Source organism: Ornithorhynchus anatinus, chromosome 5, assembly GCF_004115215.2.
Source record: "Ornithorhynchus anatinus isolate Pmale09 chromosome 5, mOrnAna1.pri.v4, whole genome shotgun sequence".
Taxonomy (NCBI): domain Eukaryota; kingdom Metazoa; phylum Chordata; class Mammalia; order Monotremata; family Ornithorhynchidae; genus Ornithorhynchus; species Ornithorhynchus anatinus.
The window spans coordinates 102730821-102757898 of NC_041732.1; the positions used below are offsets into that span (position 1 = coordinate 102730821).

Below are 27078 nucleotides of genomic sequence, written 5' to 3' on the forward strand. Positions count from 1 at the left end.
TGGAAAAGCGAATTTTGTTCGTTTCTCCCTTAGGAGGGGCCCGGAGGGAGGCGGTGTCGCCCGGCGGACGGAGCCGAGGGCCGGGAGGCGGAGGACTGGGCCTCTAGTCGCGGCCCTGCCGCCCCGGGCCGCCTGCGTGACCTTGACCCCGTCCCTAACCCTCTCCGGGCCTCGGCTTCGCGCGTGCGGGACCGAGGCCCCGGCCGGCTTCCGGGAGGCCGGGCGGGGTCGTGTCCGAGCTCAGCGGCCCCATCCCGGCGCCCGCCGCCCCACTGACCCTTGACGCCACCCCGGGGACTTGAGCGCTGCGGGGGCCAGAGTGGCGGGGCCGTGCAGGACCCATCCCGGCAGCGCGGCCGGGCCGGCCGTCGCGGCCTCGTGGTAACCGATGGCGGCGCCGACCCCGCGGTCGCGCAGGACCGACCGTTGCGGGCCAACCGTGCCGACCTGACGTCTGCCCCGCGGCGGGGCCGGCCGGAGCCGCCGCTGCAGACCTAAAGCCTCTGGGGGTGGGAGAAGCCCCCTCCCCGCCCCTTCTGCCCCGTCCCCCGCCGTCGGCCGAGGCCTCCCCACCTCGGCTTCGCCGTGGGCCAGCGCGGCGCCCCCGGCCGCCCTCCTCCTCCTCCTCCTCCTCCTCTCGGTCCCGCGGCCGCCGCCCTTCCCGTCGCGGCCGGGGGCCCGGGGGGTCCGGGGGTCCCGTTCCTTCTTCTTCTCCCTCTCGGGGATGATGTTGTCCACCCAGGCGAGGTCGTGCTGCGAGAAGACCAGGTCCAGCATCTTGCGCACGATGATCAGGCCCAGGATCTGCAGTGGGGCAGGTTTGGGGCGGGGGCAGCCGCTGGGCCCGGGGCCCGGGTTCGAATCCCGCCTCCAGCCGGCCCGACCCCGCCGCCGTCGCCCTCGGGGGGCGTCCGAGGGGAGCCGACTCGCCGGCCCCCGTCCCCGACCCCCCCCTCGGAGACCTCAATCCGGGTGGCGGTCGCCCGGTCCCCCTCCCCTCCCCCGCGGCCTTGCCGTCCCCATCCCGGACGGCCGCGGGGGACCCCGCGGCCCCCTCGGTCACTCGGGAGTATCTACTGAGCGCCGAGCGTGGGCCGAGCACTGGACCGAGCGCTTGGAAGAGGACAATACAGCAATAGACAGACGCGTTCCCTGCCCGATAGCTGACAGGCTAGAGGGGGGAGGTGGACACGAATAGAAATAAATAAACGAGGGAGACGGACGCAAGTGGTGTGGGGCTGGGACGGGGGATGAAGAAAGGGAGCAAGTCGGGGTGGAGTAGGAGGGCTAAGTCTGGGAAGGCCTCTTGGAGGAGATGGGCCTTCAATTGGGCTTTAAAGGCGGGGAGGGTCGTCGTCTGTGGGATTTGAGGAGGGAGGGCCTTCCGGACCAGAGGCGGGACGTGGCCCGGGGTCGGCGGCGAGACAGAGGCACAGCGAGAATAATAATACTAACGATGGTGTTTGCTGAGCGCTTACTGGGTGCCGAGCACTGGTCTAAGCACGGGGGTAGGCACAAGGTCATCAGCTTGTCCCACGTGAGGCTCACAGTCTTAATGAGTGGGAAGCAGCGTGGCTCGGTGGGAAAGCGCCCGGGCTTGGGAGTCGGAGGTCATGGGTTCTAATCCCCTTTCTGCCACTTGTCAGCTGTGTGACTGTGGGCAAGTCACTTCACTTCTCTGGGCCTCAGTTCCCTCATCTGTAAAATGGAGATTAAGACTGATGACCTCACCTGATGACCCTGTATCTCCCCAGCGCTTAGAACGGTGCTCTGCACAGAGTAGGCGCTTAACAGATACCAACATTATTATTATCCTTATTGTTTAATCCCCCCTTTTACAGATGAGATCGCTGAGGCCCAGAGAAGTGAAGTGACTTGCCTAAAGTCACACCGCCGACAAGTGGCGGAGCCGGGATTAGAACCCACGACCTCTGATTCCAGAGCCCGGGCTCCTTCCGCTGAGCCACGCTAGCGGCAGCAGAGGAGCGGGGTGTGCGGGCTGGGCTGGAGGAGGAGAGCAGCGAGGTGAGGTAGGAGGGGGTGAGGGGATGGATGGCTTTAAAGCGCTTTGCTCTGCGCTCCGCACATAGTAAGCGCTCAATAAATACTACTGGATGAATAAAGCCGAAGGGGAGGACCCCTGCCCCACTCCCTCACCCCAAGCCCGCTGGGCAGCTGCCCGCCCCCCCCCCCCCCAAGACCCTGTGCTTTTGGAAGCCTCCATCCAGCTTCTCGGGGCCGTGAGGAGCCGGAGTTTGGGTTGGATTGGCCGAGGATCCCCGTAGCCTCCTCGGGATCGGAAGCTCACGGTGGGCAGCATGCATTGAACTCCCCCAGGCGCTCAGTCCAATGCTCTGCACACAGTAAGCGCTCTATAAATACCATCGATCCATTGATCGTTTAAGCTTGTCGTCGAGGGGTCTGAATAAAATAAACGAACGGTGATATTTGTTAAGCGCTTACGAGGTGCCAAGCACTTTCCAAGCGCTGGGGGATACGAGGTCAGCGGCTTGTCCCACGTGGGGCTGACAGTTTTGATCCCCGTTTTCCAGATGAGGTAACAGGCACAGAGAAGTGAAGTGACTTGCCCAAAGTCACCCAGCTGGCAAGCGGCGGAGCCGGGATTAGAACCCACGATCTGTGACTCCCGAGCCCGGGCTCTTTCCACGGAGCCAGTCTGCTGACCCATGAGATTGAACCTCCCTCAAGCGCTTAGTCCAGTGCTCTGCACACAGTAAGCGCTCTATAAATACCATCAATCGATTGATCGTTTAAGCTTAATAATAATAATAATGTCGGTATTTGTTAAGCGCTTACTCTGTGCAGAGCACTGTTCTAAGCGCTGGGGGAGATACAGGATAATCAGGTTGTCCCACATGAGGCTCACAATCTTAATCCCCATTTTATAGATGAGGTAACTGAGGCCCAGAGAAGTTAAGTGACTTGCCCACAGTCACATAGCTGACAAGTGGCAGAGCGGGGATTCAAACCCATGACCTCGGACTCCAAAGCCCATGCTCTTTCCACTGAGCCATGCTGCTTCCCCTAAGCTTGTCGTTAAGGGGTCTGCTGACCCGTGAGCTTGACCGCCCCGCCCAAGCGCTTAGTCCAGTGCTCTGCGCATAGTAGGTGCTCAGTAAATACTACCGATTGATTAAGCTTGTTGTGGGGCGGGGATGTGTCTTCCCTCTCCTAAAAAAACCCCTCCCTTGACCCCATGGCTCCTTCCAGTTACTGCCCCATCTCTCTCCTACCTTTCCTCTCCAAAATCCTCGAGCGAGTCGTCTGCACCCGCTGTCTCGAGTTCCTCTCCTCCAATTCTCTCCCGGACCCCCTCCGACCTGGCTCCCGTCCCCTTGTCTCCACAGAAACGGCCCTCTCAGATATCACCTGTGACCTCCTCCTCTCCAAATCCAACAGCCTCTACTCCATCCATCTCCTCCCTCCACCTCTCAACTGCCTTCGACGCTGTGGACCACCTTCTGCCGGGAATATTATCCAACCTCGGCTTGGCTGAAACTGTCCTCTCCCGGTCCTGTCTCTCGTTGCCCATTCTCAGTCTCCTTGGCGGACTCCTCCTCCGCCTCCCACCCCCGACTGTGGGGGTCCCTCAAGGCTCAGCTCTGGGTCCCCTTCTCTTCTCCACCTAGGCCCACTCCTTTGGAGAACTCGTTCGCTCCCACGGCTTCAACTCCCACCTCTATGCGGATGATTCCCAAATTTCCATCTCCAGCCCTGATCTCTCTCCTTCTGGGCAGTCTCGGGTTTCCTCCCGCCTTCAAGACACCTCTACCTGGCTGTCCTCCCGTCACCTCAAACTTAACATGTCCAAAACGTATCCAAACATCTTCCCACCCCAATCCCTCTCCTCTCCCACACTTTCCCATCACTGTAGAGGACACCACCATCCTTCCTCTCTCACAGTACTGTAGCCTTGGCATTATCCTTGACTCCTCTCTCTCATTCAATACGCATATTCAATCCATCGCTAAATCCTTTCGGTTCGACCTTCACGACCACGCTAAAATCCACCCTTTCCTCTCCATCCCAGTGGCTACCACGTCGATACGATCGCTCATCCTCTCTCTCCTTGAATACTGTATCAGCCTCCTCGCTGACCTCCCAGCCTCCCGTCCCTCCCCGCTCCAGTCCATGCTTCGCTCTGCCGCTCGGCTCACTCTTCTACAGAAACATTCGGTCCACGTTTCCCCACTCCTCGAGAACCTCCAGTGGTTGCCCATCCGCCTTCACGTCGAACAGAGACTCCTCACCGTCGGCTTTAAAGCCCTCCATCCCCTCGCCCCTTCCTACTCAGCTCGCTACTCGTCTCCCCCAACGCAGCCCGCACACTTACCGCCTCTAATGCCAACCTTCTCCCTGGGCCTCCAACTCGTCTATCTTGCCGACAACCCCTCACCCACGTCCTGCCTCCGGCCTGGAACCGCTCCCCCCAACCCCAAATAATCTCTCTCCCCACCCCTTAAAGCCTTATTGAAGGCCCATCTCCTCCAAGAGGCCTTCCCCGACTAAGCCCTCCTTCCCTCTTTTCCCACTCCCTTCTGCGTCGCCCCGACTCCCTCCCACCTCCCAGCCCCACTTATGTCCATAACTGTCGTTTATTTAGTTATCTAAATGTCCGCCTCCCCCTCTGGACTCTGAGCTTGTTGTGGGCAGGGAACGTGTCCGTTCATTGTTGCGTTGTCCTCTCTCAAGTGCTTAGTCCAGTGGTCTGCACACAGTAAGTGCTCAATAAATACGACCGAGGGAACGAATGAGGGCCCAAAGGCGGGCCAGGCAGAGGGCCTGCACCAGGGTGAAGAGGTGAATCCACCTCACTGGCCCACGGTGGGTCAGGGATCGGGGGCCGCCGTGCCATTTTGGGGAAGACGATGGCAGCCAAGGTGGACTTGAGGGCCCGGAGGACGGCCAGGCAGAGGGCCCGCACCAGGGCGAAGAGATGAACCCGCCTCAGCGGCCCGTGGAGGGTCGGGGGCCGGGGGCCGCCGTACCATGACGGGGAAGACGATGGCGGCCACGGTGGACTTGAGGGCCCAGAGGACGGCCAGGCAGAGGGCCTGCACCAGGGTGAAGAGGTGAACCCGCCTCAGCGGTACGTGGCGTAGGAAGGCGTAATCCGGCTGGTGCTTGGCGGGCATCAGGAACAGCTTGCAACGATCCCAGAACTGGCCCCGACGGGCGGACGGACGGACGGGAGGAAGGAGGGAGGGCGCTCAGCCGGACCCTCTCCCGGCCGGCGGCCTCCCGGACCCTCCTCCATCCCCACCCTCGCGACGCCGAGAGCCCACAGGCTCCGGGAGCTTTCCCCGTCGCTTCCCCTGACCGGGATCTTCTTCAGCATCTGTTGTCCCCACCGGATCGGAAGCTCCGTGAGGGCGGGGGACGGCGTCTGCTAACTCTACTGGACTCTCCCAAGCGCCCGGTACAGCGCTCAGCACCCGGAGGACTGTCGGCGCCTCGAGGGTGGGGATCGAATCTCTCCACTGGACTCTCCCGAGAGGTAAGCACAGTGCTCGGCACCCGGTAGACCGTGAGCTCCTCGTGGGCAGGGATCCCGTCTCCCGTCTCTGATGTCCCGTACTCTCCCGAGCTCTAGTGCAGTGCTCTCAGTGATGGTCACAGTGATGGCCGGTCTGGGTCTCTCCATTGGGCCATTCCCCTTTCCTTCGGTCCCTGCCCCTGCCGCTCTCACTTTACGCGTACGGTGCTCGCATCAGCCTGCCCACCCGCTCGTCTTCTCCAAGGGGCCGGAGCGCTCGGACGTAGCCCCCACCCCCCCCCCCCCAGACCGCTACATCCCGGCCGTGGACGGAGCTTACCTGGATGCCGTTGAGAGAAGCCACCCCCATGTATAGGAAGACTCCGTAGAGCACTGGCATGGGGATGTACTGTGCGGGGGAAGGGAGGAACGCGCGTCATTTCATGGACAGTGAATTCTCCCGACTGCCTAGTACAGTGCTCTACACACAGTAGGTGCCCAGAACAATGCTCTGCACACACTAGGTGCCCAGTACGGCGCTCTGCACGCAGTAGGTGCCCAGTACAGTGCTCTTCACACAGTAGACGCCCAGTATAACACTCTGCATACAATAGGTGCCTAATATAGTGCTCTGCACACAGTAGGTGCCCAGCACAGTGCTCTGCATACAGCAGATGTTCAGTAGAGTGATCTGCACCCAGTAGTTACCCAGCACGGTGCTTTGCACGCAGTAGGCACCCAGAACAATTCTCTGCACAAGGTAGGCGCCCAGTACAGTGCTCCGCACCCAGCAGACATCCAGTACACTGCTCTGCAAAGAGTAGGTGCTCAGTAGAGCTTTCCGCACACAGTACGTGCCCAGGAGAGCACCAGATACACAGCGGACACCCAGCACAGTGATTCACAGGCAGCCGGCATCCAGAACGGTGCTCTGCACACAGTCGACCCCCCGTCCGGTGTTTCGCACAGAGTCGGCACCCTGTCCAGTGCTCTGCACACAGGCGCTCCATAAATGAAGACGAAAGAACCCAAACAGTCCCGTCAGCTCGCTGCGGGCAGGGACCGGGTCTGTTTATTGTTCTACTGTCCTCTCCCAAGCGCTTAGTACAGGGCTGTGCACACAGTAAGCGCTCAATAAATAGGGTCGACCGACTGACGTCGGCTCACGCTAACGGGCCCGGGGAAGATTCCTCTGAGACGTCGTGAAGCTCGAGTTTCTCCCGCTTCTTCCCACCAAGGCTCCCGCCTCTTCCGCTCTCCCGATCCTCTGCCCGTTATTTTTCCTTCCCTTCCCACCACCTTCTTTCCAACCGGCCAGTTGTCTCCCCATCCCTCCTCCCTCTTCGTTTCCCTTCCCCGCCCTTCCTCCCTGGCTCCCGCCGGGCCCGGTCTCTCCCCCGTCCACAGACTCGGAGATCTCTGGGGGGGAAAATCCACCCAAAGCCTCCGTCACACATTCCGCTGGGGAGATAGGAGCAGGAGGGAGGAGGGAGAAGGAGCAGGAGGATGAAGGAAGAGGAAAAGGAGAAGGGAAAGGAGGAGCAGGAGAAGAAGCAAGAGCGGGAGGAGGAGCAGGAGAGAGGAATCAGTCCTAGTTATTGAGCGCTTACCATGTGCAGAGCACTGGACTGAGCGCTTGGGAGAGGACAACACAGCAGTAAACAGACACATTCCCTGCCCGCAATGAGCTGTCTAGAGAGGAGACAGACATTACTATGAATAATCAATGACAGTTGTGGACACAGGTGGTGTGGGGCTGAGGACGGGAGATGAATAAAGGGAGCAAGACGGGACGACGCAGAAGGGAGTGGGAGATGAGGAAAGGAGGGCGTGGTCAGGGAAGACCTCCTGGAGGAGGTGGGCCTTCAGTAAGGCTTTGAAGTTTGGTGGGGGAGAGCCATTGTCGGATGTAAGGAGGGTGGGTGTTCCAGGCCAGAGGCAGGATGTGGACAAGAGGTCGGTGGTGCGATAGAGAAGATGGAGGCCCGGCGAGAAGTTCTGTTTTAGACGTATTAAGGTTGAGGTGATGGGAGGACATCCACGTAGAGAGGTCGAAGGCAGGAAGAGACGCGAGACTGCCGCGAAGGAGAGAGATCAGGGCTGGAGATGGAGATTTGGGAATCATCCCCGTAGAGGTGGGAGTTGAGGCCATGGGAGAGGATGAGTTCTCCAAGGGAGTGGGTGGCGACGGAGAAGAGAAGGTGTTAGAGGAGCAGCGTGTGTGGACTGGGTTGGAGAAGGAGAGGAGGGAGATGAGGTAGGAGGGGGCGAGGGGATGGAGGGCTTTAAAGCTGATGGTGAGGAGTTTCTGTCTGATGCCAAGGTGGATGGGCAACCCCTGGAGGTTTCTGAGGAGTGGGGAAACGTGGCTCGAACGTTTCTGTAGAAAAATGACACGGGCCGCAGAGCGAAGGATGGACCGGAGTGGGGAGAGACAGGAGTCAGGGAGGCCAGAGAGGCGGCTGATACAGTAATCGAGGCGAGAGACGATGAGTGGGTGTTTTAACGTGGTAGCCGTTTGGATGGAGAGGAAAGGGTGGATCTTAGCCGTGTTGTGAAGGTTGAAGCTACTGGAGTTAGTGACGGATTGAATATGTGGGCGGAGTGAGAGGAACCAAGGAAAACCCCAAGGTTATGGGCTTGTGAGACAGGAAGGGCTGCCGTCTACAGTGATGGGAAAGTCAGGGGCAGGACAGGGTTTGGGTGGGAAGATAAGAAGTTCCGTTTTAGACATATCAAGGTTGAGGTGATGGGAGGACATCCACGTAGAGAGGTCGAAGGCAGGAGGAGACGCGAGACTGCCGAGAAGGAGAGATGAGGGCTGGAGATGGAGATTTGGGAATCCTCCCCATAGAGGTGGGAGTTGAGGCCAAGGGAGCGGATGAGTTCTCCAAGGGAGTGGGTGCAGATGGAGAAGAGAAGGGGCTCAGCACTGAGCCTTAAGGGACCCCCCCCCCCCAGTTAGGGGGTGGCAGGCAGAGGAGGAGCCCGCGAAGGAGACGGAGAATGAGCGGCCAGAGGTAAAGGAGGAGAACCGGGAGAGGACGGAGTCAGTGAAACCGAGGTTGGATATCGTTTCCGGGAGAAGGGGGTGGTCCAGTGTCAAGGGCAGCTGAGAGGCGGAGGTGGATTAGGAAGGAGTAGAGGCCGTTGGATTTGGAGAGAAGGAGATCATCGGTGACCTCTGAGAGGGAGGTTTCTGTGGAGTGAAGGGGAGGGAAGCCAGATTGACGGGACTCGAGGAGAGAATTGAAGGAGAGGAAGTTGAGACAGCGGGTGCAGACGCCTCGCTCGAGGATTTTGGAGAGGAAAGGTAGGCGGGAGAAGGGGTGAAAACTGGAAGGAGCCGTGGGGTCAAGGGAGGGTTTTTTCAGGCTAGGGGAGACATGGGAGTGTTTGAAAGCAATGGGGAAGAAGCCACTGGAGAGCAAAAAGTTGAAGATGGTAGTTAGGGAGGGAAGAAGGTGGAGGAGGAGGAGGAGGAGAGGGGAGGAGGAAGAGGAGAACGAAGAGGAAGGCAAGGACAAGGAGGGGGCGTTGGCAGAGAGCATCTGATTACCTTCCATCTACCCCAGTGCTTCGCACAATGATGATGATGGTATTTGTTAAGCACTTACTAGGTGCCAAGCCTAGTTCTAAGTTCTCGGGTAGATACAAGGTCATCAGGTCATCCCCCGTGGGGCTCCCAGTCTTCATCCCCATTTGACAGATGAGGGAACCGAGGCCCAGAGAAGCGAAGCGACTTGCCCAAAGTCACACAGCTGAGAAGTGGCAGAGCCGGGATGAGAACCCACGTCCTCTGACTCCCAAGCCCGGGCTCTTCTCACTAAGCCACGCTGCTTCTCACAGCGCTTGGCCCACAGTAAGCACTTGACCACTCCCACCGTTATCGCGATGAGGACTAGGAGGGGGAAAGACAGCGAGCCCACGCGACCGGTTCCGGCCGGGTCCCGCCCCGGGGCGCCTCACCTTCAGGATGGGAGCCAGGAAGACGGAGGTCCCGGTAAGGATGAAAACGATGAGGCCTGTCACTCTCTGCTCCCTGGCAAAGACAGGCGGGTGGGCCGAGGTCCGGGGCCAGTTCCTGGCCAGACACTGGTCAGACACTGACCAGATGCTGGGCAGACACCGGGATGACAGTGGACGGATGCCGGTCAGACGCTGGCCACGCACACTGGTCAGACAGTGGCATCTCCTCCTGGAGGCCTTCCCTGATTTACCTCCCGCCTCTAGGCCCCGCGCTCCTTGGGGGCGGGAACGTGGCCACCAAGTCAGTTATATTGTCCTCTCCCAAGTGCTTAGATCAGTGCTTTGCACACAGCTCATTCATTCATTCAATCGTATTTATGAGCACTTACTGTGTAGAGAGCACTGTAATGTAAGCGCTCCATAAATTCATTCATTCAGTAGTATTTATTGAGCGCTTACTATGTGCAGAGCACTGGACTAAGCGCTTGGAATGGACAATTCGGCAACAGATAGCCACGATCCCTGCCCGATGACGGGCTCACAGATACCACTGATGATGATGATGGCTGCATTATTATTATTATGGTATTTGTTAAGCGCTTACCGTGTGCGGAGATCTGTATTAAGTGCTGGGGAGGAGACTGTGAGTCCGTTGTTAGGCAGGGACTGTCTCTATCTGTTGCCAAATTGTACTTTCCAAGAGCTCAGTACAGTGCTCTGCACACAGTAAGCGCTCAGTAAATACGATTGAATGATTTTGGGCAGGGATTGTCACTACTTGTTACTGAATTGTCATTTCCAAGGACTTAGTAAAGTTCTCTATAAACAGTAAGTGCCAAATAAATGCGATTGAATGAATGAAATACAAGCAAATCGGGTTGAACACAGTCCCCGTCCCCCGTGGGACTCCCACTCTCAATCCCCATTTTACAGATGAGGGAACTGAGGCCCAGAGAAGCGAAGCAACTTGCCCAAGGTCATACGGCAGACAAGTGGCTGAAGTGTGGCAGAATGGGTAGAGCCCGGGCCTGGGAGTCAGAAGGTCTTGGGTTCTAATCCCGGCTCTGCCAATCATTTGCTGTGTGGCCTTGGGCGGGTCACTTCACTTCTCTGGGCCTCAGTTCCCTCATCTGGAAAATGGGGATTGAGACTGGGAGCCCGATGGGGGACAGGGACTTCGTCCAACCCGATTATCTTATGTCTACCCCAGTGCTTGGCACAAAGTGCTTTACAAATAACACAACAATAATAATAATAATTATTATTATGGCTGTCTCCTCCTCTAGATTGTAAGCTCCTTGTGGACAGGGATCGTAGCCACTAGCTGGGTTAGGTTGACCTCTCCCAAGCGCTTAGGTTCAGTGCTCTGCACATAGTGAGTGCTCAATAAATATGATAATAAAATAATAATAATGGTGGTACTTATTAAGCACTTCCTATGTGCCGGGTACTATACTAAGTGTGGCTCAATGGAAAGAGGCCAGGCTTGGGAGTCAGAGGTCATGGGTTCTAATCCCGGCTCCGCCGCTTGCCAGCTTTGTGACTGTGGGCAAGTCACTTCACTTCTCAGTTCCCTCATCTGTAAAATGGGGATGAAGACTGCGAGCCCCACTTGGGACAACCTGATCACCTTCTATCCCCCCGAGCGCTTAGAACAGTGCTTTGCACATGGTAAACCCTTAGCAAATGCCATCATTATTAAGTGCTGGGATGGCTACAGCAAATCAGGTTGGACCCAGTCCCTTGTCCCACGTGGGGCTCACAATCTCAAGCCCCATTTTCCAGATGAGGGAACGGAGGCGCAGAGAAGTGAAGTGACTCGCCCAAGGTCACACAGCAGACAAGTGGCGGAGACGGGATTAGAACCCACGACCTCTGACTCCCAAGCCCGGCCTTTTGCCACTAAGCCACGCTGCTTCCCTTACAACTGACGGACTGTTCCGCACACAGTAGAGCGTCAGCTCCTCGGGGGTGGGGATCGTGTCCGACTGCTCTGTCGGCCTCTCCCAAGCGCTCGGTACAGCGCTCCGCACACGGTTAGTGCTCGCACAACCCCACGGATCGATCGGGGAAGGTTTTACCGGAGGCCTGGGCTCCCCGAGTTGGGGGGAAGCGCCCCGCTGGATTGGCCCTCCAACGGAGTCCCCCCCAGGGAGGGGAGGTCGGCCTCGCCCCCGGCCCCGGGCCCCGGTCAGCCCCGCGGCCTCCTCGCACCTGACGCCCAGGAACTGCGGCTGCTCTCCGGGCGCGCTGGTCTCGGTCTCCATCTTGAGGCTGTCGATGTGGGCGATGGAGATGACGGTGGCGGCCACGTACCAGGGCAAGCCCAGGAAGGAGCAGACGCCCAGCAGCAGCCCCACCCACAGCAGGTCCAGGTGGTAGCCCGATGCTTTCTGTGCCAAGCGGACGCCAACACAGACACACGCACAGACGGACAGACCGCTCGGACGCACGATCCGGGCATCGCCGCGGCCGGGCACGCCCGCCCTCCCCTCCGGACCCCCAGCCCCTTGGCCTCCAGCCTCCAGCCTCCAGCTCCCCCTCACCTTGGCCCACAATAATAACAACAGTCCTTGTTAAGCGCTTGCTGTGCGCCAGGCACCGTACTAAGCGTTGGGGTGGCGACGAGCAAACTGGGTTGGGCACAGTCCCTGGCCCCCAAGGGGTTCACAGTCTTCATGCCCATTTTACAGTTGAGGCAACTGAAGCCCCGAGGAGTGAAATGACCTACCCGAGGTCACACAGCAGACGAGATCATCTTTCTACAGAAATGTTGAGGCCACGTCACCCCGCCTTCTCAAAAATCTCCAGTGGTTGCCCACCCACCTCTGTGTCAAGCAAAAACTCCTCGCTCTTGGCTTCCAAGCCATCCAATCCCCCGGCCCCCTCCTACCTCGCCTCCCTTCTCTCCTCCTTCAGCCCAGCCCGCACGCTCCGCTCCTCTGCCGCCGCTCACCTCCTCACTGGGCCTCCTTCTCTCCTGTCCCGCCATTGACCCCCCTAGCCCACGTCCTGCCCCTGGCCTGGAAGGGCCTCCCTCCTCACATCCCACAGACGACTCTTCCCCCCTTCAAAGCCTTATCCAAGGCGCACCCCCTCCCCGAGGCCTTCCCTAAGCCCCCCTTTTCCTCATCTCCCCCTCCCTTCTGCATCACCCTGACTCGCTCCCTTTACTCTGCTCCCCTCTCTCCACTCCACACCACTTATGTGTATATGCCATTTTATTTATTTATATTGATCTCTGTCTACTTGTACCGATGTCTGTCTCCCGCCCTGTAATCTGTGAACTCGTTGTGGGCGGGGATTGTCCCTTTGTCCCTCTTTATTGCTCTATTGCTTTTCCAGTGCTTAGTACAGTGCTCTGCACACAGTAAGCACTCAATAAATACGATTGGACGACTGAATGAAAGAAGTGGAAGAGTTGGGATAAGAACTCATGACCTTCTGACTCTCGGACCCGGGCTCTATCCATAGTCCATACTGCTTCTCAATTATAATTATGGCATTTATTAAGCACTCACTATGTGCCGGGCACTCTACTAAGCACTGGGGTGGATACAAGCAAATTGGGTCGGGCACACTCCCTGTCCCAGGTAGGGCTCACGGTCTCAAACCCCATGTTACAGATGAGGTCACTGAATCACAGAGAAGTGAAGTGACTCGCCTAAGGTCACACAGCAGACAGGTGGAGGACCCGGGAGTAGAACTCACGACCTTCTGACTCTCAGGCCCATTCTCTATCCACTATACCATTCTACACCCCTACACCCCACCAGCTTCTAGCCCCCAATTTAACCGCCCCTGCCCAGAGTTCCCTCTTACACTTCTCTGTCACTGCAAGTTGATGCGGATCAGCCCGTGAGCTCAAAACCTCTTTACCCAAATCTCCCTCTCCAGTTTCACATTTCCTCCGGCCTTCGGGACATCTCTACCTGGATGTACAGGTGTGTAGAGCATCTACAGAAACGTTCTGGGCATGTCACCCCCCTCCTCAAAAATCTCCAGGGGTTGCCCATCAACCTCTGCATCAAGCAAAAACTCCTCACTCTTGGCTTCAAAGCCCCCCATCCCCTGGCCCCCTCCCACCTCACCTCCCTTCTCTCCTCCTTCATCCCGGGCCGCACACTCCGCTCCCCTGCCGCCGCCCACCTCCTCCCTGGGCCTCCAGCTCGCCCGCCTCACCGTCCACCCCCGGCCCACGTCCTCCCGCTGTCCTGGAACCCCCTCCCTCCTCACATCCACCAAACTAACTCTCTTCCCCCCTTCAAAGCCCTACTGAAAGCTCTCCTCCTCCAGGAGGCCTTCCCAGACTGAGTCCCCCTTTTTCCCTGAACCTCCTCCCTTCATCACCCCAACTCCCTCCCTCTGCTCTGCCCCTCTCCCCATCCCACAGCACTTGCGTATATTTGTACATATTTATTATTCCATTTATTTTACTAATGATGTGTCTATATCTATAATTCTGTTGATCTATTTTGATTCTATTGATACCTGTCTACTTGTTTGGTTTTGTCGTCTCCCCCCTTCTAGACCGTGAGCCCACTGTCGGGTAGGGATTGTCTCTATCTGTTGCCGAATTGTACCTTCCAAGCGCTTAGTCCAGTGCTCTGCACCCAGTAAGCGCTCAATAAATGCGATCGAATGGATGTCCTGCCATCGCCTCCGACTAAACATGTCCAAACCAGAACTCCTCATCTTCCCGCCCAAATCCTGTCCTCCCCTTGTCTTTCCCATCACTGTAGACACCCCCACCATCCTCTCTGCCTCATCAGCCCATTACCTTAGCTTTTTCCTCACCTCATCATTCTCATTCAACCCTCCCACTGGATCTCACCAAATCCTGTCGGTCTGCCAGCCCGCAAGCTTCACTCCCCTAACGCCAACCCACTTCCTGTACCTCGATCTCGTCTATCTGGCCGCCAGCCTCTCACCCACGTCCTGCCCCTGGCCTGGAATGCCCTCCTTCTTCGTATCGGACAGACCCCCTCTCTCCGCAACCTCGAAGCCCTTCTAAAAGTCACATCTCCACCATGAGGCTTTCCCTGGTTTGGCTCTCATTTGTTCCAGTCCCTCGCCGTTCTGCATTGCCCTTGAACTTCGATCTGTACCTAGAATTCCCCACCTTCCCACCCAAACTCTGTCCTCCCCATGACTTTCCCACGACTGTAGGCGGCACCGCCGTCCTCCGTCTCACACCCGTAACCTCGGCATAGCCCTCGACTCATCTCTCATTCAACGCACATATTCGATCTGTCACCAAATCCTGACGGTTCTACCTCCACGTCGTTAAAATCCACCCTCTCCTCTCCATTCAAATTGCTACCACGTCAATCCAAGCACTTCTCTCCCGCCTTGATTACTAGATCAGCCTCCTCGCTGACCTCCCAGCCTCCCGTCTCTCCCCTCTCCAGTCCACGCTGCACTCTGCCGCCTGGATGATTTTCCTACAAAAACGTTCAGTCCGTGTTCTCCCACTCCTCCAAAAACTCCGGTGGTTGCCCATCCACCTCCGCATCAAAAGAGAAATCACCATCGGCTTTAAAGCCGTCCATCCCCTGGCCCCCTCCTACCTCACCTCGCTGCTCTCCTGCTCCAACCCAGGCCGCACACTCCGCTCCTCTAATGCCAACCTTCTCACTGTCCCTCCATCTCGTCTATCTCACCACCGACCTCTTGCCCACATCCTGCCTCTGCCCTGGAACGCCCTCCCTCCCTCTTCTTTTCCAACAGACGATCACCCTCCTCACCTTCAGAGCCTTATCGAAGGGCCCACCTCCTCCGAGAGGCCTTCCCTGACTAAGCCCTCCTTTCCTCTTCTCCCACTCCCTTCCGTGTCACCCTTGCTCTTGGTTTGCACTCTTTATTCGCCGTCAGCTGCACAGTCAACTGTGTGACTGTGGGCAAGTCGCTTCACTTCTCTGGGCCTCAGTTACCTTATCTGTAAAATGGGGATTAACTGTGAGCCTCACGTGGGACAACCTGATGACCCTGTATCTCCCCCAGCGCTTAGAACAGTGCTCTGCACATAGGAAGCGCTTAACAAAGCAGAAGCAGCGTGGCACAGTGGAAAGAGCACGGGCTTTGGAGTCAGGGCTCATGAGTTTGAATCCCAGCTCTGCCACTTGTCAGCTGTGTGACTGTGGGCAAGTCACTTCACTTCTCTGTGCCTCAGTTCCCTCATCTGTAAAATGGGGATTAAGACTGTGAGCCCCACGTGGGACAACCTGATTCCCCTGTGTTTACCCCAGCGCTTAGAACAGTGCTCTGCACATAGTAAGCGCTTAACAAATACCAACATTATTATTATTACAAATACCAACATTATTATGTCACTTATCATCCACATTAATGTCCGACTCCCTCTCTTCTTTTCTTGAGAAGAGCTTCTCGAGAAGCAGCGTGGCTTAGTGGAAAGAGCACGGGCTTGGGGGTCAGAGGTGGTGGGTTCTCATCGCGACTCCGACACTTATCAGCTGTGTGACTTTGGGCAAGTTACTAAACTTCTCTGTGCCTCAGTGACCTCATCTGTAAAATGGGGATGAAGACCGCGAGCCCCACGTGGGACAACCTGATTACCTTGTATCTACCCCAGCGCTTAGCCCATAGTAAGCACTTAAATACCACCATCCTCTCTTAGACTTTAAGCTCATCGTGGGCAGGCAGAGAGTCTACCAACTCTGTTGTATTGTCCTCTCCGGGGAGCTTAGTACAGTGCTCTGCACACAGTAAGTGCTCGATAAATACGATCGACCGATTGATTCACCCCGCCCTCAGCCCCTGGCATTTACGTCCACAGTCGTAATTTATTTTCATGTCCCCGTCTAGGCTCTAAGCTTCCTGTAGACGGGGAAAGCTTCCACCATCTGTGTCCTACCCTACTCTCCCAACCGCTTAATCCAATGATCCACACTCGGTAAACGCTCAATAAATACCATCGATTGTTTGGTCGATTCGTTCTAGTGTCGGTCTCCCCCCCTAGACTGCGAGCTCCTTGTAGGGAGGGATCGTGTCTGCCACTTCTGTAGTATCGTCAGTCATTCGATTGTATTTATTGAACGCTTACTGTGCGCGGAGCACTGTACTAAGAGCTTGGGACAGTCCAATATAACAAAATAATCTGGCTCCACCACTTTTATTCAATCGTATTTACTGAGCGCTTACTGTGTGCACAGCACGCTTTTCTGCTGTGTGACTTTGGGCCAGTCACTTCACTTCCCTGGGCCTCAGTTCCTTCATCTATAAAATGGGGATTAAGACTGTGAGCCCTATGTGGGACAGGGACTGTGTCCAACCTAACTTGTACCTCCCCCAGTGCTTAGTACATTTAGCACATAGTAAGCGCTTAACAAATACAATAATAATAAAGTTAAATAATATAATTACTATTTTAATATATTATTATTACTATTATTATTCCTTGCCCACACAAGCTTGGTCGAGAGGGGAAGACAGACGGTAATATAATGTCCGCTCCCAAGCCCTTAGTTCGGTGCTCTACCCACACTAAGCGCTCAATACGTCCCATCGACCGATCGGTTCGTCCAGGTGATCGGCAAAGCCCCGAGACGGGAGCAAGCGGAGAGAGGACCCCGGGGTCTGCTCGTGGGCGCCCGGGTGGGAGAGGGAGGCACCCACCCTGAGCTTGTTCTCTTTCCTGTTGACGATGACGGCGGTGATCTGCTGGTCCATGAAGACGAGGATGGTCACCAGGAGGGCCGGCAGGGCGCTGGCTGGGTAAATCCACCACGGGTTTTTCCCGAACGGGAAGATGAGCCAGCCCCGGTCCACGCGGGTGGGCTGGAGGAGCGGAGCGTGGGAATGTGAACGTGGAACGTGGCCCCGCTCGGCCCACCACCCCTCCTCCCCGGCCCTTCCCTCCCCACCCCGGTACCGTCCCGCCGGCATCCTCTCCCTCGGGGACCGGGAGGCCCGGCCCCTCGGCGGCTCGACCCTTTACCTTGAAGTCGGTCGGCACCCGGAGCTTAGGAGTATCGAGTCCAAAGAGGCCGTCCAGGCCCACAAACATGAGAATGGACAGGAAGATAGAAAAGTCGCTAACGAGCTTACGGAGCTAGGGAGAGAGCAGACGGGGAGCGTGGCAGCCACGGGCCCGGTTAGGACTCCGACAGAAACTTCTCACCGGAGGCTTTAAGGCCCTCGATCCACCTTGTCCCCTCCTACCTGACCCGGCTGCTCTCCAACTCCAACCCGGCCCGCACGCTTCTCTTCTCTAATGCCAACCTTCTCCCTGGGCCTCCATCTCGCCCGTCTCACCGCCGACCCCTCGCCCCCATCCTGTCTCTGGCCCGGAAGGCCCTCCCTCCTCAAATCCCACGGAGGATCACTCCCTACCTTCAAATACTTATTAAAATCCCATCTCCTCCGAGAGGCCTTCCCTGACTAGGCCCTCATTCCCTCTTCTCCCATTCTCTTCCGTATCACCCTTGCTCTTGGATTTTCTCCCTCTACTCAACCGTCCCTCAGCCCCGTAGCACTTATGTCCACGTTTGTCATTTATTTATTTCTCTTAATGTGTGTTTCTTCCTCTAGGCTGTAAGCTTGTTGTGGGCAGGGAATGTGACCATGAACTCTGTTATATTGGATTCTCCTGAGTGCTTAGTTCAGTGCTCTGCACACAGTAAGCGCTCAATAAATACGATTGAACGACTCGGAGGAGATAACGGGGCAATCGATACCCAAGGTGTCACAGCCTTCTGAGCTGAGGGAAGTTGGACGGGGGCAAGTCTACTCTCTCTCTTCCTAGTCTAGCCTAGAGAAGCAGCGTGGCTTAGTGGAAAGAGCACGGGTTTGGGAGTCAGAGGTCGTGGGTTCTAATCCCGGCTCCGTCCCTCGTCTGCTGTGTGACCTTGGGCAAGTCACTTCACATCTCTGTGCCTCAGTTACCTCAGCTGTAAAAATGAGGATTAAAAAATGTGAGCCTCACGTGGGACAATCTGATTACCCTGTATCTACCCCAGCGCTTAGAACGGTGCTCTGCATATAGTAAGCGCTTAACAGATACCATAATTATTATTATTATTATTGTTAGCCTCAGGGGACGATTCGGAGCATTATCATTTAATGGAGTGCTCGTTGGCTCCACCTTTTCCGCACTCACTTTAATGCTCAGGATATAAGCTGTCCCATCTCTGACTCCCTAGAGGGCCGTGGTCTGAGCCATCAAAAGGAGAAGGAAGAGGAGAAGCAGGAGGAGAGAATGGAAGTTGTGAGGTCAGGAAGCACTGGTCAGGGGCCAGAAGGGAGGAAAGCTCTCTGAGAATTGGCTGGAGTAGAAGATGGAGGACAGGATGGGGAGGAGGATGGAGAATAGGTGGAGAGGAGGATGGAAGACAGGATGGGGAGGAGGATGGAGGAGAGGAGGAGAGGAGGATGGAGGGCAGAATGGAGAAGAGGATGGGGGGCTGAATGGAGAGGAGGATGGAGGGCAAGGTGAAAGGCATGTGAGGAGGATGGAAGATGTATGGAGAGGAGGATGGAGGGGAGGATGAAAGGCAGGGTGGAGAGGAGGAGGGAAGGCATAGTAGGTGGAAGGATGGAGGGATGGAGGAAAGGAAGCATGTAGATGAGGATGCAGAAGGGGATGAAGGGCAGGATGGAGATGGATGGAAGGAGCACACAGGGGCCGGGGAGGAGAGAGCGTGTCTGAGCCGTGCGGGTCAAACCTTGATGACACTGGGGACGTGCAGCTTGGGGGTCTCCAATCCAAAGCCGGCATCGATCCCACAGAATATCAGGATGGAGAAGACGATGGAAAAATCAGCGACCAGGGCTCGGAACTAGAGGAGGGTGGGGCAGGAGGGGGACACACAAGCACGGAGAAGAGTTGACTCAGGTGGGGTGGAGTAGGCAGCGTGGGAGAGCGATGGGTGGTGGGTGGACGGTGGGGGGCCGGGCTCGGAGCCGAGCTGAGTCCTTGGGGAGGATCTGATGCTACATTCCACATCTCCCTTCCTTCACACGTCATCATCCTTTATCCTGGTGTGTGGGGGGGCATATAGGAAGCGCTTAACAAATACCACTATTATTATTATTATGATTCTCATTATAATGGGAGACTGTTCAAGGGCCCTGACCTCAAAGAGCTTGTGATCCAACAGATGCTACATTCCAGATTCCCTTCCTTCACACACCGTCCTCCTTTATCCTGGTGGGGGGCAGGGAGGTCTTTAAAAAAGCTCCCTTCTGTCCCACATCCTGCCTCCGGCCCGGACACCCTCCTTCCTCAAAGCCAACAGACTATTGCTCCCTGCCACCTTTGAAGCCTTTTGAGGGCCCATCTCCTCCAAAAGGCCTTCTCTGACTGCGCCCTCCTTGCCTCTGCTCCCACTCCCTTTTGCGTCGCCCCGACTCGCTCCCTTCCTTCATCCCCCCCGCTCCCAGCCCCAGACCACTTAAGCCCATATCTGTCATTTCTTTCTTTCTACTAATGTCTGTCTTCCCCTCTAGACTGTCAGCTCGTTGTGGGCAGGGATTGTGTCTGTTCTATTGTTCTAATGTCCTCACCCAAGCACTTAGTCCAGTGCTCTGCACGGAGTAAGCACTCAATAAATACAATTGACTGTCACGGTCTCTTTTTGGACTCGAGGTCTGCTCCCTGACTGGGACAGTTTGATGTCTTTTGAGCGAGGACTGGGCTCATTTATCAATTGAGCAACAACTCATTTGTCATTTTGGCCGTGTCTACTAATTCTTTTGGACTGTCCTCTCCCAAGTGCTGCCTGCAGTGCTCTGCATATAATATATGCTCAATAAATACCATTTTCTAATGGTGTTTTTTAAGCACTTAGTAATAATAATAATAATCCAAGGGAGTTTTTTTTTTTTTTTTGGAGACCTCCCTCCCCCCTACTGTTCTGAGCACCTAGAGAAGCAGCAAGGTGTAGTGGGTAGAGCCCGGGCCTGGGAGTCAGAAGGTCATGGGTTCTAATCCCAGCTCCCCGACTTGTCTGTGTGACTTTGGACAAGTCACTTCCCTTCCCTGGGCCTTAGTGACTTTATGTGTAAAATGGGGATGGAGACTGTGAGCCCCACGTGGGACAGGGATTGAGTCCAACCCGATTAGCTTGTATCCATCCCAGAGCTTAGTCCAGTGCCCTGCATATAGTAAGCACTTAACAAATACTATTATTATTATTCTCACTATACTGGAAGCCTGTTCAAGGGCCTTGACCTCAAAGAGCTTGTGATCCAACAGAACCAGTTGAGGAAGGAAGCGAGAGCACCTGTTTTTGGGGATGGCAAGAGGCAGCACGAGGTTGACATCTCAACTCCGCTCCTCAAGAAACCTTCCCCGACTAACCCCTCACTTCCCCCAGCTGTCTCCCCCTCCGCATCGCCTAGGCATTTGGCTTTATTCCCTTTAAATAATAATAATAATGAGGGTATTTGTTAAGCGTTTACTATGTGCCACGCACTGGGGGAGATACAAGGTCAACAGGTTGTCCCACGTGGGGCTCACAGTCTTCAACCCCATTTAACCGATGAGGGAACTGAGGCACAGAGAAGGGAAGTGACTTGCCCACAGTCACACAGCTGTTAAGTGGCGGGGCAGGGATTAGAACCCACAACCTCTGACTCCCAAGCCGGGGCTCTTGCAACTAAGCCACTGCGAGCTCGTTTATTGTATGTTGATGTATCTGTTTACAGTTGTATTGTCCTCTCTCGAGTGCTTAGTCCAGTGTTTTGCACACAGTAAGTGCTCAATAAATATGACAATGAATGATATTCATTCCTGTCAGCCCCTCAGCATGTATTTTACCTATTATATTCTATATTACAATATTTTATTCATTATTATTTCATTTTATTATTGTTTTATATTATATAATATACAAGCACTGTATAATTATACATTGTATTGTATATTATATAATTATTTTAATGTCTGTCTCCCCCTCTAGAATGCAAGCCTGTTGTGAGCAGGGAATGTCTCTGCTTATTGTTGTGTTGTCCTCTCTCAAGTGCTTAGTCCAGTGCTTTGCTCACAGAAAGAGTTCAATAAATACGACTGAATGAATGATATTCACCCCACTCTCAGCCCGTCAGCACTTATTTTATTATATCGTTGTATTCGTTATTTAATTTTATTAGAATTTTATATTACATAATGTATAAGCATTGATTACATTACAACCACTACGTTGTGCCGCTACCGTGTGCGGAGCACTGGACTAAGCGATTAGGAGAGGCCAATAGATAAGGATTGAGACGGCGAGCCCCGTTTCGGACAGGGATTGTGTCCAACCTGCTTAGTTTGCACCCGCCCCCGGTGCTTAGTACAGCACCTGGCGCTCAACAGATACCATCATTCCCCCCTTCCCCTCCCCTCAGCACTGCGCTCATTTGTATATATTATTACCCTATTTATTTTGTTAATGAGGTGTCCATCCCCTTGATTCTATTTATCGTGATAATGTTGTCTTGTTTTTGGTTTGTTTTGCTCTGCCGCCTGTCTCCCCCAGTTAGACTGGGAGCCCGTCTTTGGGCAGGGATTGTCTTTCTCTGTTGTCCAATTGTCCATTCCAAGCGCTTAGTAAGTTCTTAATAAATACTACTGAATGAATGATAATAATTATGTTGGTATTCGTTAAGCGCTTACTATGTGCAGAGCACCGTTCTAAGCGCTGGGGTAGATACAGGGTCATCAGGTTGTCCCATGTGAGGCTCACATTCTTCATCCCCCTTTTACAGATGAGGTAACTGAGGCACAGAGAATAATAATAATAATAATAATGTTGGTATTTGTTAAGCGCTTACTATGTGCCGAGCACTGTTCTAAGCGCTGGGGTAGATATGGGAATCAGGACGTCCCACGTGGGGCTCACAGTCTTCATCCCCATTTTACAGATGAGGTAACTGAGGCCCAGAGAAGTGAAGTGACTTGCCCACAGTCACCCAGCTGCCACGTGGCAGAGCCGGGATTCGAACCCATGACCTCTGACTCCCGAGCCCGGACTCTTTCCACTGAGCCACGCTGCTATCGGCTATTCTGATTATCACTACTAAAGAGAAGTTGATGCCGGGCGGAGGGCTCTTACCTTCGTGGGAAAATAGCGGCTGAATTTGAATTTCTTCAGGGTGAGGGTCATGGAGTAGGTCCCGAAGAAGAGGATGAAGGACATGAGGGCCAGGTCGGGGACAAATTTGCAGGAGGGACCCAGGAGGCTCCCGCCGTACTTGAGACACTCCTTCTTGCTCAGCTGGCTCCAGTCCAGAGCTGTCAGGTTGACGGGATCGGACTGGGGACGGAAGCGGCAGGAGAACAGACCAGTGGATTATTAATAAGGTTGGTATTTGTTAAGCGCTTACTATGTGCAGAGCACTGTTCTAAGCGCTGGGGTAGACACAGGGGAATCAGGCTGTCCTACGTGGGGCTCACAGTCTTAATCCCCATTTTACAGATGAGGGAACTGAGGCACAGAGAAGTGAAGTTGCCATTGTTTTTACGAGATGTTCTTCCCCTTGACTCTATTTATTGCCACTGTTCTTGTCTGTCTCCCCCGATTAGACTGTGAGCCTGTCAATGGGCAGGGATTGTCTCTATCTGTTGCCGACTTGTTCATTCCAAGCGCTTAGTACGGTGCTCTGCGCATAGTAAACGCTCAATAAATACTATTGAATGAATGAATGAAGTGACTTGCCCACAGTCACACAGCTGACAAGTGGCAGAGTCGGGATGTCTCGGCAGTGTGGCCTATGAGTTGGACCCCGGGAGGGGTTCTAAACCCGCTCCGCCCCTTGTCTGCTGAGAGACCTTGGGCAAGTCGCTCGACTTCTCTAGGCCTCGGTGACCTCATCTGCAAAATAGGGATTAATAATAGTAATCATAATAATTGTGGTATTTATTAAGCACTTGCTATGTGCCAAGCACTGTACTCAGCGCTGGGGTGGGTACAAGGAAATCAGGTTGAACACAGTCCCTGTCCCGCAGAGGGCTCACAGGCTTATGAGAAAGAGCGTGGCTTTGCGGAACGAGCCCGGGCCTGGGAGTCGGAGGACGTGGGTTCTAATCCCCGGTCCGCCACTTGTCCACTGTGTGATCCTGGGCAAGCCATTTCACTTCTCTGGGCCTCGGTTCGCTCATCTATAAAATGGGGATGAAGACCACGAGCCCCTCGTGGGACAACCTGATGACCTGGTATCTACCCCAGTGGTTAGAACAGTGCTTGGCACGTAGTAAGCGCTTAACAAATGCCATTATTATTATTACTAATCCCCATTTTACAGATGAGGTAATCCCCCTCTAGACCATGAGCTCGTTGCGGGAAGGGAACGTCCTTGTTTATTGTTGTATTGTACTTTCCCAAGCACTCAGTGCTCTGCACAGAGTAAGCGCTTAATAAATACGATTGAATGACTGGAAGGGAACCGAGGGCCAGAGAAGTGAAGTGACTTGTCCCAGGTCACACAGTAGACAAGTGGCAGGGCCGGGATTAGAACCCATGACCTTCTGACTCCCAGGCCGGGGCTCTACACATTACACCAAGCTGACACTGTGAGCCCCATGTGGGACATGGACCGTGTCCAACCTGATGAGCTTGGATCTGCCCCAGCACTTAGTTTAGCACATAGTAAGCGCTTGACAAATACCATTTTTTTTGTTAAACTTCCAACTATCCCTCCGAGTTCCTTAAGGCTCCCCAAGCCCTCCTCACGCGCAGGGGATCAGGGCTCACTGGCTGGCAGCCGAGGGACGTGGGCACCGGGGCCGGGGGGCTGGGCTCTCTCTAGGCCCCAAATGGGAAACTGAGGCCCACAGAGGCCAAATGGACTTCCAGAGGGTTCCACAGTTGCCCCCTGGAATTGTTCAACACACACACACATATACACACCTTTTTAAATTTTATTCGTTAAGTGCTTACTATGTTCTAGGCACTGTTCTAAACACCAGGGAAGATACATGATAGAGAAGCAGCGCGGCTCAGTGGAAAGAGCTCGGGCTTGGGAGTCAGAGGTCATGGGTTCAAATCCCGGCTCCGCCACTTGTCAGCTGGGTGACTGTGGGCAAGTCACTTCACTTCTCTGTGCCTCAGTTACCTCATCTGTAAAATGGGGATTAACGGTGAGCCTCACGTGGGGCAACCCGATGACCCTGTATCTACCCCAGCGCTTAGAACAGTGCTCTGCACATAGTAAGCACTTAACGAAGACCAACATTATTATTATTATTATTATTCTTCCCTGAGCCTCAGTTACATCATCTGTAAAATGGGGACAAAATGCCCACACAAATATCAAATTCCTAAACCCTTATTACTGAAAACACACTTACACACTCAAAGTCAGATCCCTTCCCTCCCCATCACCACCCTCACCCCCACCCCCACATTCTCATGCACAAATACCTGTGCACACCCATGCGAACACCCTCACACAAAAACTCACAAAAACACACAAACAGGACTGAACCTCAGACTTGGTGACTATTCACAGGAAGTGTCTGCTTACCAGAGAACTGTTAGTGATGTTGGGTGCCAGCGGAGCTGAAGTGTTGAACAACGTCGTATTCACTGTGGAAGACGAGGGTGTTAGCGAACCGACATTCATTCGATCGCATTTACTGAGCGCTTACTGTGTGCAGAGCACTGGACTAAGCGCTTGGAAAGTACAATTCGGCAACAGAGACAATCCCTACCCCACAATGGGCTCACAGTCTAGAAAGGGGAGACAGACAACAGAACAAGTAGGCATCAAAATAGATAAATAGAACCATAGATAAATGCACATCATTAATAAAATAGGGTAATAAATATGTACAAATATACACAAGTTGCTGTGGGGAGGGGAAGGGGGAAGAGCGGGGGGAGGGAGTCGGGGAGATGGGGAGGGGAGGAGGAGCGGAGGAAAAGGGAAGGTTCAGTCTGGGAAGGCCTCCTGGAGGAGGTGAACTCCCAGTAGGGTTCCGACAGTTCCACGCGAAGCGTTTCTGTTGAGATGGTTCGTCCCTCCCTCCCTGCCCCATCCCAACTCTGCCTCTCCAAGCACAGAGCAGGAGCTTTTTTTTTTTTTTTTTAAAAAAATGGTATTTGTTGAGCACTTACTATGTGTCAGGCACTGTTCGAAGTGCTGGGATAGACACGAGCTAGGCCAAATGCAGTCCCTGTCTGTCATGGGGCTCACAGTATAATGATAATAATAATAATAATTATGGTATTTGTTAAGCACCTACTCTGTGACAAACGCTGTACTAAGCGCTGGTGTAGATACAAGGTTATCAGGTTGTCCCACGTGGGGCTCACAGTCTCAATCCCCATTTTATAGATGAGGGAACTGAGGCACAGAGAAGTTAAGTGGCTTGCCCAAGGTCACACAGCAGACTAGTGGCAGAGGTGGGATTAGAACCCATGACCTCTTACTCCCAAGCCTGGGCTTTTGCCACTAAGCCATGCTGCTTTAATAATCCTCTAATAAAAATTGTGGTGTTTGTTGAGCGCTTACTATGTGCCAGACACTGTACTAAGAGCTGGAGGGCATACAAGCAAATTGGGTTGGACGTAGTCCCTGTCCCACGTGGGGCTCACAGTCTCAATCCCCATTTGACAGATGAGATAACTGAGGCACAGAGAAGCGAATTGGCTTGCCCAAGGTCACACAGCGGACAAGTGACAGAGCTGGGATTAGAACCCATGCCCTTCTGATGCCCAGGCCTGTGCTCTCTCCACTACGCCATGCTGCCTCTGCACTAACAGAAGGGAGCTAACACAAATTGAAGTCTAACAGAAGGGAGAAGAGCTATTGAATTCCCATTTTGCAGCTGAGGTAACGGAGGTCCAGAGAATAATACTACTAATAATGGTGGTATTTGTTCTTTCGTTCATTTCATCATTTATTGAGCGATCACTACATGCAAAGCACTGTTACGTATTTATTCTATTCCAGGTGCTATTCTAAATACCGCGGTAGATACAAGATAATCGGACTGGACACGGTCCCTGACCCATATGGGGCTCACAGTCTTCACCCCCATTTTGCAGATGAGGAAACTGAGGCACAGAGAAGTGAAGTGACTTGCCCGTAGGCACCCAGCTGACAAGGGGCAGAGCCGGGATTAGAACGCACAACCTCAGACTCCCAAGCCTGGGCTCTTTCCACTAAGGCACGCTGCTTCTTGCTAGTAATAATAATAATGGCATTTGTTAAGCGCTTACTATGTGCAAAGCACTGTTCTAAGCGCTGGGGGGATACAAGGTGATCAGGTTGTCCCACCTGGGGCTCACAGTCTTCATCCCCATTTTACAGATGAGGTAACTGAGGCTCAGGGAATAATAACAATGATGTTGGTATTTGTTAAGCGCTTACTATGTGCAGAGCACTGTTCTAAGCGCTGGGGTAGATACAGGGTCATCAGGTTGTCCCACATGAGGCTCAAAGTCTTCATCCCCATTTTACAGACGAGGTAACTGAGGCCCAGAGAAGTGAAGTGACTTGCCCTCAGTCACCCAGCTGACAAGTGGCGGAGCCTGGATTCGAACCCATGGCCTTTGCCTCCCAAGCCCGGGCTCTTTCCACTGAGCCACGCTGCTTCTTTAAGCGACTTGCCCAAAGTCACGCAGCTGACAAGCGGTGAAGCCAGGATTAGAACCCATGACCTC

The 27078-nt window shown here is 54.5% G+C and overlaps 1 protein-coding gene across 1 annotated transcript in view; it reads right to left on the minus strand.

Annotated features, from left to right (window-relative positions):
* Positions 1-240: 240 nt before the first annotated feature.
* SLC4A5 (solute carrier family 4 member 5) overlaps positions 241-27078 on the minus strand; it is an 81059-nt gene continuing 54221 nt past the window's right edge. Inside the window, exons 15-23 of the mRNA XM_039912224.1 lie at positions 24935-24996; positions 22525-22725; positions 19150-19263; positions 17102-17263; positions 11681-11859; positions 9467-9539; positions 5838-5906; positions 5010-5183; positions 241-804 (exon numbers count right to left, since the gene is read on the minus strand). Of these exons, the coding sequence (XP_039768158.1) occupies positions 241-804; positions 5010-5183; positions 5838-5906; positions 9467-9539; positions 11681-11859; positions 17102-17263; positions 19150-19263; positions 22525-22725; positions 24935-24996 (1598 nt within the window). The remainder of the gene's footprint in view (positions 805-5009; positions 5184-5837; positions 5907-9466; positions 9540-11680; positions 11860-17101; positions 17264-19149; positions 19264-22524; positions 22726-24934; positions 24997-27078) is intronic.